Here is a 14,343-nt window from a genome sequence, read left to right as displayed (position 1 = left end):
GTTTCTCTGTGGCTTTGGAGCCTGTCCTGGAACTAGCTCTGTATTCCAGGCTGGTCTCGAACTCAGAGATCCGCCTGTCTCTGCCTCCCGAGTGCTGGGATTAAAGGCGTGCGCCACCATTAAAATTCAATAAAAATAAAAGAACATTTATTAGAGAGCCACAAACTGTTCTCTCTCTCTCCTTTTTGTTTTTGTTTGTTTCTGGTTTTGTTTGTTTGTTTTGGGTTGGTTGGGTGCTTTAAGTTTGAGCTTTTTTGATTTTTCTTTTTATATAAATAAAGGTATTTTTTAATTTTATATTTATTGGTGTTTTGCCTGTGTGTATGTCTGTGTGAGGGTGTCGGGTTCCCCTGGAACTGGAGTTACAGACAGGTGTAAGCTGCCTTGTGGGCGCTCACTGCTCTCTATCGCGAATGCAGTATTTGGCTGATTCAAGCTCCTGCCGCTGTTGATGTCACCACAGTGTGACCTAAAATTTTGAGCCTTTCCCCCTTAAGTTGCCTTTGCTGGGGTATTTTATCAAAGCTGCGGAAGGGAAGCCAAGATGGCTGCCTTTGGAAGTAAGAAGAGCCTGGCCTGGTGTTTCTATGTATCAAACACTGCTAGGGATCTGGCCCAACACTGGTTCACTGGAGAGAGGCATGTCAGCACTCCCATTTCACGGATGAAGAGGCTGTTCAGAGGGGTCAAGTTATGTACCCAGGAACAAACAGCCGCTAAAGGGCGGAGCCAAGACCCAGAGCCGCTACTGTGAAGCCTTGCTAGGAGGGTCCCCTCAGTACAGGCTTGGGGATCAGCGCATGAGCGGCTCTCACCTGTGAACCACTCCAGCCCGGTGCAGATGCTCCACCGCAGAGATGAGCTGCCGGATGTATCTACGCGCTTCGGCCTCATCCAGGCGCTTCTTCTCGTAAATCTTGTGCATGAGGTTTCCGCCGGGGCACAGCTCCATGACCAGGTAGTAGCTGTTCTCCGTCTCTAAGATGTCCAGCAGCTGCGTGATGTTGGGGTGCCGGATCATCTGCTGGATCTGGCCCTCCCGCCGCAGGTTTTTGGTGACATAGGTGTCCTTTTTGGCTCTCTTCTTATCGATGACCTTGATGGCGACCTGCGGTGAACCAGAAAGCAGAGCTGTTGCCAGACACTGTAGGCAAAGGTCATTCGGTCCTCGGGAGGCTTCCAGAACTCTGGGGAAGATGTCGCCCCGGAGAAACCTGGGTCTGACGCATAGTGGTGGGGGCTGGGAAGGACACAGCTGCACAGCCCCTGCCTAGCACACTTGAGGCCATGCGTCCCCTCCTAGCGCCATGAATAAAACAGCGAGCCAGCTCATCAAATAGCACCCGATGAGAAAACTAGAACATCAAAAAATTCCTTTAAAGGAAGAAAAACAGAGTTAACTTAAGCAAACCTGAATCTTGACAACTCAGCAAAGAGACCACGTCAAACTTGCTCCCCACAGGGTGGTCCTGAGATGGGACACTACTTTCTTCTGGAACTAAGGACTCTGCCACTTGCTTCCTTCAGGTCTGGTGATTCCCAAGGCCCCACTTCGCAAACAGCTACACCTAGAACCCCATCTTCAGTTCTTGGTCACAGTTAGAGGGAGGGACCGTCATGGATGCAGCTCTCTCAGGCTCAGCTCTGCCCACCCTGTGAGCTGCACAGGTCGCTGTCACACTGCCTCTGGTACCCGGTGGTGGCTCTCTGTCAAATCGCCTTTCGGGTAAACTCTCACCCCACTGTCAAGATCCCACCTCACATAGCAACCACCCACAGACGCCCCTTCTGGGCCATTTCCACACAACAACCTTGTCCTAAATATGGAAGGAGAGCAGACAAATCAGCAGCATGCTAAGCTTTCTCCTTTCCTTTGGGGAGTCACCTCTTAACCTTCCAGGTCCTAAGATACACCCTCTCTTCCCTCTCGATCCCCCTCCCAGTGTGGCCAGGCAGTGAACAGGACTCCGGTTCACCCTGCCAGGGGTTCATCTCCCCATCTGTCCTTCCTCTCAGTCCATTGGCATGCTGACTCCCTCACACCCAGCACAGCTACCTCTGGAGGATGCTCCGTAAGAGATGTTGACGCTCCTAGGTGCAACGGAAGCATGTGTGCCTCACACTCCTCTCTATTTCCTTTTGAAGAACCAGATTTGGTACCCGGTGCACAGCACACTCAGTGCGACCGAACACGGATACAGCTCTACACATAAATGAAAGGTAGGTCTGTATGTAAATAGATATGCTTGCGGTGGGAGGCTCAGATAGTACACTCTGGATGTTGTTCATGGTCACTAAGACTAGAGATCTCACAAAGACCAAGATGAGTGCGGATAACAGTAATGCACCATGGGCTTCAACACACTCAGCACATACACAGGAAATGTGGGTGACAGGGATGCTAACGAGCCTGAGGGTGGAAAGCATTTCACAACATCCACACATATCAAAACAGCACACTGCACACAATAAACACGTGCACATTGTAGCTGTCAATTAAGCCTCAATGGAGCTATAAAAATTCTATTAATAAACAGAAAATGAGAAAAAGAACAAGCCAAAGACAAATTGAAATTAGCAAAACAATGGCTAGTAGCAGTCAGCCTGGACTACGGCATCAGTCTCCTAACAATTCCACGACCTCCCCTGAATTCAGTCTATACTCCACATTGGATATGGATATAGACACTGGATGGAGGAGGCTGTCCCTGGTTTCTGGGTGAACTGCTTTGGGGCTCGCTCACTGCTGCACGCAGAAGCAGCTGCACATTTTCTCATCAGGCCACCACAAACCACCCAGGGTGCAGCCCATTTCCAGTATCTGGTTCCCTCAACCCTCTGAGACATGTCTACACTACCTAAGTACTTCTGCCACCCTCCTTGCCCCTGTGTGTCCCTACACCCTAATAAGCCAACTCAAGATGGCCAGCAGGACCCCCTCCACATCCCTGCATGCTGAGCTGCTGTCGGGTGTTAAGACCCCCATTGCTAACGAAGGACCTGTTCCCTCTGCACATCACAGTGCATTATAAACAGTGGTAGCTAAGAGGTTACTAGGCAATGAGATGACTGAAGAGCACATAATTGTGTGCCCTGAGTCTACTGTGGCTTCCTCCTAACAGGGACTAAACTCTTAGCCCAAAGATATGAAGAGCAGAGCAATTTAGCAGGGCAGTCAGCAAGGGAACATACAGGCTGGAGGAGGCGTGCTCAACTCCTCCCTCACAACAGGTCATCTTCCATCTTACCCTGACCTCCCAGGCCAGCGCTCATGGTCCAGCTACAGTTACACTCTGGCTGTGATGTGTCCCAAACTCATTCCAGATGCTAACCTCACAGCTTTATAGGTCCTGGCCAGTGTGTGTGTATGTGTCTGTCTGTGTCTGACTGTCTGTCTGTCTGTCTGTGTCTTAATGTATATGTATTGGACTGGAGAGATGGTGCCATCGGTAAAGTGCTCACCTTGCAAATGGAAGACCTGAGTTCCATCCCTAAAATCCACAGTGGGGAGGGGAGAGCCCAGCATGGTGGTGTGTGCTAGTAATCCAGGTGGAAGCCTAGGGCTCACTGGCTCATCAGGCTTGCCTACTTGACAAGTTCCAGGCAACTAAGAGACCCTGTTTCAAAAAACAAAGGGGGCAGTGTGTAAAGAATGACGGTCACAGTTGACTGGGGGTCGACTGTGTAGACAGACGTGTACACACATTGGTCACCCCGACATACAGGTGCCCCTTTATGCACACACTTATATGTATGCACCTATGTGTATATCTATCACATAGACAGACAGATCTGTCTTTTGGGGGGTGGGAGGGTGCTGAAAAGCCACTACCAAGTTCTGCCTCTGCTTAGCTCTGTGTGGGTGTTTTTAAAAGGACACCTTTTGGCAATGAAGTCGTCAAAGCACAACAAATAAACAGTAGTCAAAAAGCTAGCAAAAATACGACCTTCTTCTTAAACAGAGCAGCCAGTCACTGTTGAGATCATTTACTTAGCTCATGAATTGCTTGTCGTAGGCTGAAGAACGACCATCTAAAGATATGAAGCGCTAATCCCAGGGTCACATCAATGTGACTTTATTTTGGAAAAGCGAACCTGTAGACACGGTTAAGGGATGTGGTAAGATTAACCTGAACTACGAGCATGGGCTCTACATCCTTCCAAGTGTTCCTTTGCCATAGCAGCAGCAGGGAGCTTGCGGAGGGCACAGCAGAGAAGGCCACGCGAAGGAGGTAGAGAACAGAGGGACAGGACCACCAGCCAAAGGACACCTGTGACCACCAAAAACCTGGAAGAGAGAAGGAGCCTCGGGAGGGGGAGAAAGTCTAGCCAGCACTTTGGTTTCAGACCTCTGGTACCCAGAACTTTATCTGAATCAATCTCTCACAACTGTCAGCAATCAAATTGGTAGAAATTTGTCATAGCAGCGACAAGGGCACAAATAAGTTCCCCAGAGGACAGAGGGGAGCTTTGCCTGGGTGCACGTTTCTGAGAGTACATTTCCAGGACCCATGCCCACCTCCCTTGCAGCCATGCACAAAGCCCACCTCACTCCTCTCCTCTGTAATCTCAGCGGTTTCTGACAAGGATCCCCACAGCCACGGCCAGGACACTGGATTCTGTCAAGTGACAGAATTAACACTGACCAGTGCAGGATTCTCTCTTTGTATCATGGGTCTGTGCCTTGATAAACCCATGGCAGGAATTCACGACAGCATACCCCTAACATATGACGCCTCCTGGCTCAACGGTACAGCGGGGTGTCAGGAATGGACTGTCACACATGACCACTGACGGGGAAAGGGCATTGGACCACACAGCGCCAGCTCAGGAAATGACCCTGATGCGTTACTGTGAAGTGTACTTTTTAACTGAATATATGTCACCTTTGTACTATTGTAGTCAAATCATCCTAAATTGAACCATCTTAAGTCAAAGAATGCCCACATTTCCCAACCATCTGCACCTTCTCTCAACTCATGGAAAGGGAAGGGGGAAAAGGTAACGGCATGACTCAGCAGGGAACACCTTGGATGACTCAGCAGGAAGCACCTCAGATGACTCATGGCAGAGAGGACCACGACCCTTACCCTCAAACCATCACCTCAGCCCTGCCCTTGAGCTGTCTCTCGGAGGTCCGTGGTAATAATAATGTGGAAACTAAAAATCGCAAAGACAGGTTCATATCCCAAGTCAGGGAACCTGTAAATGCTGTCTAACTAAGCCAGGGGTTTTTATCAACATAGTAACATGGACTTGAGATAGGGAGCTTGCCCTACGTGGATGGAGCAAGTCTCAGAGACCTTCCCAGATGGCCTTAGAGGATGAGGAAGATCAGACAGGCACACAGAGAAGGTTCCGAGAAGGAAACCGTGACCAGTACAGTCACCAGAAAACCGAACAAGCCAAGATCTCCGGAGGGTCCCAAGAGGAACTGCAGCCCTGTGGTCATCTTGATTTGGAACTGATAAAGCTGATTTTGGACTTTGGATATCAGATACTAAAGAATAATTTCCTGCTGTTTCAAGCCACCAAGTCCATGACAGTTTGTCACAGCAGTCAGGAAACTAACATCGCATGTCACCTTCATGTGATGTCTTATTTCCTGAGTCCTGCCAGTCCGGTGGCCCTGTGGGAACACCCTCAAGGATTAAAGCTACCGCAGGGACAAAAGGCTGCCTATTAAACTCTCCTCGTCTTCAAAACCAACAGCCTTGCTTCCATTTCACCCGGCACTGACGGGCTCCACACTGATAACGCTTACAGAGGAAGGCCATTCCGGTTGTACAAAACCATCTCACCACCTGCATTCACAACAGCTGGACAGGGACACAAGCTGAGCGGGAATCAAGGGGAAAACAACCAACGGTCGACACAGGGAGGCCTGGATTCAATACGACGGCAATCAGATATCTGCAGGAACATGTCTGACACCCGTCCCATCGCTGTAACAGCCAAAGTGAGCCTGGGTCTCTGCCAGGAAGAGAAAACTGTGGCGGGCAGGAGAGGTTTAGAGGAAAGCTGTCAACAAACAACCACAAAGTAAGCAGATCCGGCATGGCCTAGACCACGGAAGAGAAGACACCAGTGGCTAAGACCATCGCTACAAAGCCACTGAAGGTCAGGGCCACGGCAAGGCTGTGTAGGAACTCCCGGCCAGAGGTGTATGTGTGGTTTTTCGTTTTCCCAGGTTGGGAAGTGTAGAAAAGATAAGGGACAATCTAGGCCTACATGTCTCCCTGAGAAAATCAAGAGAACCGATTCTCTATGAGGTCCATGAAACCAAGGATCTGAGTTGAAAAGTCTGGGAATTTTACAAAGGTATCTACTTTCAGGTCTAGAGAGGTGTCTCTGTGATGAAGGGCACTGGTTGCTCTCCAGGGGACCCAGGTTTGATTCCTAGCACCCACATAGTAACTCCAGTCCCAGGGGATCTGACAGCTGCTTCTGGCCTCTTCAGGCACCAGGCAAGAATGTGATACACAGACACACATGCGCAAATCATCCTAACACATAAAATTTTAAAAGTGGAGAAAAAGGAATCTATTTTCAAAGATTGCCCATATTTCCAGCACGCTAAACGGCAGAGCTGTGGACAGGTCTGACGCACAGCTGGAAGATGCTTGCTCATCCATCTATGCCCCCACAAGAAACAGCGTTCCTCCCGAGGCTGCCACCATCCCTCCAACTTCCTTCCTCTTTGCTTGTCCAAACAAACCCAGAGCCCACCCAAGATGGCTGAAATCAACCTTTAAATAGCGAGATAACCTCACTAGAAAAATGGAAATCCCTTGACATTAATTTCAAAAAAAAAATCAAACAGGCAGACCGAAAGGAACACAAGAAGGCTTTGTCCTGCGTGGAATAGCGGTGTTGCTCTCTGGGGTCCACACCCAGGAGGAAAGGAAGCCCAGTGCCTTTGTCTCCTGCTATGCGGGTAGAGAGTCTACGAGTCGTAAGATGGTAGAGAGCATGACATGTGGACACAGCGACGGCCCACAACTCCCTAATCACACAGAGCACTCAGCCCTGCGTCCCACACCTCGTCAGTCCTCCTTAAACTGATGCCGCTATTGTCAACACTTTACTTTCAGCAGATCAGCCGGGAGGGAGCGAGAAAGCCTTTGGCTCCAGTCAACTGATGGAAAAACATTCCCGGCCCTGACCCACAGTCGTGGCCCACAAACAAGAAGCCAGGCCTGCATTTCAGTGTTCTGAACTCTCCGCACTGGTTTCACTTTCCAGTTCCCAGGCAGCGGTCTACCGGTCTTGTCTCTCATCTCCAAACACTGGCTTGGTCGAGACTGTCTACAGCATTTCCCATTCATTTCTATCTCCTGGATTCTCTACCCATCCGTCATTCTGAAGCCAGATCCAGAATGATGAACCAACTCCCTAAAGAGGAAACTCAGGTATCAAATGAGCCTTGTATGTGGCTGGAAGAAAGATGGACTCCTTTTAACACAACGGAGGCATACACACGCTTTACACATTTCACAGAGGAGGCTGGGTTTTGGGGCGTTCATGCCCTCGTCTCAGGGACAGGAGGCCCTAACAACTAGATTTCTTTTTACGTGGAAATGAGCCCCCAGAAGCTTTCTTTTCAGAGCCCTTTGGTTTCTTAATGGATATTATGCGTTAAAGTGAAATTAATCTTTCTACTTTAATGAACAGGCATTCAGCACTATGGCACGCTGGATACTGTTCCAGGTAACAACTATACCCATAACTGGCTCGAGTGTTCAACCTCATTTGTAGGGGCAGTTCAGATTAGTTATAGTGGTTTGAAATTACTCTTATAAAATGAATTTTCCTTCCTCAAATGAATAAGCTGAGACCCTAACTCCAGTGTGACGATATTTGGAGACAGGGCTTTGAAAGAGGAGATTGAAAGTAAGGTGGGGTCATAGGGGAGGGCACTAACCCGATGCTGCTGGGTCCCCACGAAAACAGAAGAGAGAGCCAAGTTCTGTCTCTTTCTTTGTTATGCACAGAAAAGGCCATTGGAAGACACTGCAAGTGGGGACAAGCCTGAGCAGAAAACTTTCTACATCTCCGTTCCTAACCTTCTAGAGCCAAAGAAAATGAATGTGAGCTATTGTAGCCATTGTAGCTAATGTGGGCTCTCATTATAGAAGCTAAGCAGACAAATGGGCCACAGAACATCCTACAAGTTCTCCATGGCCCCCCACAGTAAGAACAAGGCACCAGGGCTCAGTCACCAAGGCTGAGGCGGTTCTCAGAGCTCCTCTCCTGTCCTCAGCCTGCTTGCCACAGACAACACAGAGTGCCTGGTACCACTTCAGCACGGGCAATGCTCAAGGTACAAGCTGAGCAAAAGACTTCCAACTGTGCCCCTTGGAGGCTTGGACCTCTCAAGCCTCCCTCACTGGTTTGAATAACGGAGAAGAGACTCTAATGCCTGCCGTCTAGGTGCTGGAGAAGTAAATGAACTCTTGGCACAACAATCACCAGATTCCTCTAAGTAGTAAGTGTGTTTTGCATGAGAAGGGAAGGTAAAAAACAGAAGCCAGGAAACTCCTGCAGTCCAACTCCCCCATCCCCTGCCACTGTCCCCTCAAGTCCCCAGTGCCATGAGATACCTACTCCAGTATCCAAACTCTCTCTGGCCCCACCTGGTTACCTTGCTCCCAGATGTAGCACCTCCTGCTTTTCTTATCTCTGGACAAGACCACTTTTCTCGCCTAAGGAAAGCCCATGTCCCTCCTCTATGTCCTGACTCTGGTGATGCCCACAGGCAATGGCAGAGGGCTCTGCTCCACGTTCATGTGCTTCAAGTCATCTGTGTGGGTCTTCCAAAGGCCACTCAGCCTGTACCTCTTCTGTGTATTCCAGGTATCCACAGGCTGGCCCAGCTGGCAACCTCCTCCCCTTCTCTCTCCACTCCCCCACCCATCCCTAGCCCAATCCCTCATTAATCACAAGGCCGGTTAGCTCCACCTCCTAAAGTCTCCCTTCTCTTTCCCCTCCTCCACCCCCCACCACTACACTGACCTCGGTCACATTTCCCTGCTACTATCCTTGGCCCCTGATCTGGTCCGCACTCACCCTGGCCTGGAAATTCCTCCCAGGCACACTCCTCCCTCAGACTCAGGTTACACACTCGATCCCCCCCACTCCCACCAACCGGTTCCTCCTCCCTGGCTGCCACACCACACACAGAGGGAGGTGGGGGGAGGGGGGAGAAGGGGAGAAAGGAAAGATGGACTGAAATACCCCCATAGAGGCAGAAATCGTGTTTGGCCTTCTAGCACTTAGTAAAGAGTTGGGTCAGGGCCTGGGCCCTGGTGGCCCTAATGAGCTAGCCCACCATCCTCAATAGACCAACTGAACAATAAAGAGCAGAGAAAGGAGCTTTACTCAATTCGATCACGTTAGAAAAAGGAAGAAATAAAGATGTCTAGGTGGGGTCCTGACATGAGGGCTGGGTTTAAATACAGTCATGGGATATGCTTAACGAAAGCAGACCAGGTCAGGATGTAGTCCCGCCCATCTCTGGCCCATCTCGCTAGCCCATGACTGTCTCAGCCTGTAGTCCCTCCTGCAAGGTGGTCTGAGAAGTAGTCAGGACTGTGTAAAGTCTCTCTTTGGGAGACAAGCCCCACCCCCACCCCACTCCTGGGGAAGTTACAGTTTGGGGGGAACCACTGTCTCAATAGTTTGATCACCAAAAGGAAGAGGGCAAATGTCTCCCTAGAGTACCTCCATCCCTGTCCAGAGAGTTAAAAGAAGGCCATGTGAAGACATAGCCAGACAATGGCCATCTGCAGGACCAAGAGAGGCCTGGGGAGAAAGCAAACCTCTGCGCCTGGGCTGCCAAGGCCTGGACTATGGTTTCCCTGCCCATCCTGAGATTCTCTTATGAGCAAACGAACTAGCTACTAGCACCACTTTTGGTAAACCTCATTACACACAATAAAAATCTGGGTGACCCTGCAGCATGAAATCAGCAAAAAGAGAGATGCTCCCAGCCTCCGAAGAAGCCAGGAAGAAAAGTGACAAGGGGCTTAGGGCCTTGCTTCTCCAGCCCTAGCCAGAATTCAGTGTAAAAGGACCCAACGACAGCATGATTAGCATGACCCAGTGGGAAGGTTTGAAAATCAATTGGCTTCATGCCTTCTTCCCCAGAAACTGTGTGTGCATGCATCCGACTGGAACGTGCTCCTGCGTGCACGAGACTTAGTTAACAGGAAGCAAAAGTATCCTTTGCCGTCTTCATAATTAATTTCAGTGCTGCTCTGATTCACAGAGGAAGAGATGCCAGACGACAAACACGCATGACTGTCTTTTACAGGGACCCACTAATTGCTGCTGTTTATGTAGCTGAATACAACTATACCCGACCCCGGGCTCCCTGCTGGCCTCCCATCACCACCAGCACCACCACCACCCAGGCTGCAAGCTAAAATTCTTCTCTTTGTAAATGGGGGGAGTGCCTTCTCCTCCAGCACTAAAAAGGAGTGGGGGAAGCTTCCTTCCCCAGATGAAGCCACAGAGCTCATTAGAACAGATCTCCCCAATAACTGACAAACCCAGCACTGGGCAAAAGCCAAGGCCTCCACCCCATTTGAAGGGGAGAAAACAGTCAGCCGCTGCAGGGCCGGGAAGCCCTCCCACGCTGCCCTCCCCGTGGAGTTCGGAAGCTACTTTCCCGGGGTTACTCTGCACACACTCCACTCTGGCTCTAATTCATTGGGCAAATCACCCTGGAAACACACCCTGCTGGTGGGAAACAAGAAACTGGATCCTGCTGGACTGGTTAAAAGGAAAAAAAAAAAAAAGCAAACAGCCGCTTTCTGAGCAGGCCTGGTAAAGGCTGGACTACAGACACGGGTGCCTGCGGTGCCTGGAATTCCTACCAAAGTCTGCCTCTTCCTTCTTCATGGCCAGGCTGCCTTTGTAGGCCATGAAAAAAGGACACCAAGTCAACCGGTGTACAAAGTAGGACCGAGGAACCTGGGATATCTCACGGGGGAATGAGGAGCTAATGAAACAGGGATGCAAATGTCATTTCTCTTCCCAACAGAAGTTTCTAGAGGCCAGGTGACCCTTCTCGGTACCCCGCCCTCTGAAGCCAGTCTATAGATAAAGGAGCTAAAACACTGCACTCCGGTTGTCTCAAATCCCCATCAGTTCTCCACCAGCCATCTTCGCTCCATTTTTCCCCCGACTCAGCCCCATATTATCCAGAGCCTAAACCAATGGCAACAGAGGGGAAAGCCTCAAATTATATAAGCTGAAAGCAAAGAGATCCAAGAAATGCAGAGGGCAATGGGTGGGTTTTGACAGCAAGGGTTCCCTGACCACTGAACTCACTCATGGAGATTAGCAGCAACCCCACTGTCCAAGGACACCCCAAGGTGGGCATTCTGTACCCCACATTCCTTATGCAGCATCCCTAAGGTCATAACCACGACTGAGACTTTCTGAGAAAAGCCCCCTGGATCCCATAAGACTCTTTGATGTTCTCACCCACAGCTACAGTAACCCTCGCAACCAAGCTTCTTCTTCCAGAACATTCCATCTGGGCTAGCCTCCTCCAAGGCTTCATTCCATCTGGGCTAGCCTCTTCCAAGGCTGCATGCATAGCATGTGCTCTTAGCTTGCTCTTCTTCCCTATCTATAACTCACTGAGGCTGAAGAGATGCCCTTTAACTGTTCATGACAGGAACTCTTTTTAAAAGATTTCTTAACCAGAAATGTGAAACTCTCCATGATCTGGTACCAGCCTGCATCCTGCTCCTTCTCTTTACTTTTCTTGGAACAATTTCATTTTGACGGCTGATGTTCTATCAATTCTCATGTGGCGCTATTGCTTTTGCTCAAATAAAGTTTTCATCCTTTAAATGCTTTCTCACAATAGCCATTCTGGAACATCAGATCCTCTATTTTGTTCATTGTTTATTATGGGATGTATGTGTGTCTGTGGGTATGAGATGTGGGGGGAGGACATGTCACAGCCTGAGCATGAAGGTCAGAGGGCAACTGTGTGGAGTTATTTCTCTTCTCACACCCTGATGTGGCCCAGAGAGCCAACTCAGGTGTGGCTGAACCGCCTTGCTGGTCTTCGGTTCCCATCCTACCTTGTGCCCCGCTTCCACCTCTCTTTCTCATTTTTTTTAGTTTCTTAAAATGACATGTAACTAAACCACCTTCAGCATTTGATATGTGCTTGCATTTGTGTGTGTGAGGATGCGCTTGCAGGGGGCTGTGATTGTGCAGAAGACAGAGGTCAACCTCAGGAGCCCTCCACCTTGCTTTCTGAAACAGGATCATCAGGGGTCTGCAGCTCATCGACTAGGTGGGCTAGGTTAGCCAGTGAACCCCCAGGTCGTGTGTGTGTGTCTGTGTGTGTGTGTGTGTGTGTGTGTGTGTGTGTGTGTGTGTGTGTCACATGCCTGAGGAGAGCAGAAGAGGGTGTGGGATCCCCTAGAATTGGAGCTACAGATAGCTGTAAGCCACCATGTAAAGGCTAGGAACTAAACCTGGGTCTTCTGACAAAGCGACAGGTGTTCTTAACTGCTGAGCCATTTTTCCCAACCCCTGTATTCAGAATTCTTAATAAGCTATCTCTACAACGCTTTGTCTTGCAATGCCTTGAAACTCTGGTTTGTATGTTATATTCGACAGCACATCTTTTATACTCACCCGTATGTCTAGGCTTCAGTAGCCATCTGTGGTTAGAGCAACCACAGCAGCTGTAGGAAAGTTCTAGCCACATGGATCTGGACAAATCGCTTGTTCTCTAAGCACACTGCCTACGGAAGACCCAGAACTCGGTCAGAAAGTCAGGCAGAGGCATGAGGGCAGAAGAGCCTCTGTCCACTCATATGCAAAGTGTGCCTGAAATACTTGGCACTCACATCTAAAGTCAGGGTCCCGGAACTGAGAAAGCCCAGGCAAGAAACTTCCCCTCCAGTACATGGGGGTAGTAACGGTAGTCACGTGGGGATGGTAACGGTATTCATTAGAATGCGCTGTGCCCGGCACATGGTGAGCGTCACCCATTGATCCTAACTGAGCCGATAATAACGACAACACAGCTACACGTAGGGCACAGAAGTCGACAGCAGGAGGCAGGAATGACAAAACCTAGGGGAATGACAGACACGGTGGAGGAAGGGAGAAGTTCGCACAAGGCTCCAATAGGTCTCCCAGTACGCACTCACGCAAGCTCCTTAGCAACCCAATGCAGGTGGCTTCCTTCCTGCCACCTAAGTCCCGCCTAAATTGCCTGCTGTCAAGCCAGGCCTGGTGCCACGTTTCTCAGAAAAGGAAAAGAAGTTTCTTCTCCGACTCCACTCTGATTTATCCGTGTGCAGTTACAGTGTCAGTCTGAATAAAGCAGAATTTGTGTTTCCTGCAAGGCCTGTGTAAGTCCTCCTGGCTTCCTTTCCGCTCCATGGAAGACTAGACGCTCTGCTCCGGAGAGGAGCAGATAACCGCTCAGGAAGGGCACAGAAGCCTAAGCAGAGAGTGGAACTCGGTGGGGGGCAGCCTGTGTTGGCAGGCTTCTGTGAACAGGGCTGGGCTGCGTGGAACCTGATGGCTGAGATCCTCAACCGAGGTCTCTCATCCTTCTTAACACAAGTTGTTCCGTCAACCTCCCCGGTTAATCATCTCCCCGAATACTTATTCATTCCTTAGATTGCCACACAATGGTGGCCTCATAATTCTAAAGTTCAGAAGCCCGAGATCAGAGATCTTACAGGGGTGGTTTCTTGTGGGGCTTCGCTGTGGTTTGGAGAAGGCCTCTTCTCACAGTGGGGCCGGATGCTGTCCTCAATGAGCCCGGGAATGTACACAAACTTCTCTCGGTTTTTTCTAATTACATTTACTTTGAGGGCTGTACATGTGTGTGGTTGCAAGTGTCACCGCGGGTATGTGGAGGTCAAAAGACAACGTCTTAGAGTCAGTTCTCTCCATCTATAACGTAGGAACCAAACTCAGGTCATCAGGTTCTGTGGCGAGCCCCTTACCCACAGAGCTATCTCAACCAGCCCCTTGCACGTTTTCCTGTCTATCTATCTCCTTGGCTCCCGGGAAAGGTCCTCACTCTCTCGGTTCCCCTCAGCATTTGTAGGGCCAGCTCCCTCCGTCTTCCTGCCTGGCTCCTCCTCACCATGCACCAACTCCTTGAAGGAGTTGACTGTGATACACAGTCGTCCCACGTCTCTTCTGGCCTTCCCTCTCCCTTGCATCAACCAGGCATCTCTTAAAAGAATCCACACTCTGTATAGACACCGGTAAGCCTGGACCAGAGCCCATGCTAAAGATGACCCTTAAACTTCAGTCCCTCTAGAAAGACAGTGTAAAAACAGC

At 49.9% G+C, this 14,343-nt stretch overlaps 1 protein-coding gene across 1 annotated transcript in view; it reads right to left on the bottom strand.

Annotated features, from left to right (window-relative positions):
* Hunk (hormonally up-regulated Neu-associated kinase) overlaps positions 1–14,343 on the bottom strand; it is a 108,569-nt gene that overhangs the window by 61,168 nt on the left and 33,058 nt on the right. Inside the window, exon 2 of the mRNA XM_005345342.2 lies at positions 816–1,108. Within this exon, the coding sequence (XP_005345399.1) occupies positions 816–1,108 (293 nt within the window). The remainder of the gene's footprint in view (positions 1–815; positions 1,109–14,343) is intronic.

This window comes from Microtus ochrogaster, chromosome 2 (assembly GCF_000317375.1).
Source record: "Microtus ochrogaster isolate Prairie Vole_2 chromosome 2, MicOch1.0, whole genome shotgun sequence".
NCBI lineage: Eukaryota > Metazoa > Chordata > Mammalia > Rodentia > Cricetidae > Microtus > Microtus ochrogaster.
The sequence above is the reverse complement of the archived record's forward strand: the minus strand, read 5'-3'. Positions and strand labels throughout refer to the sequence as shown.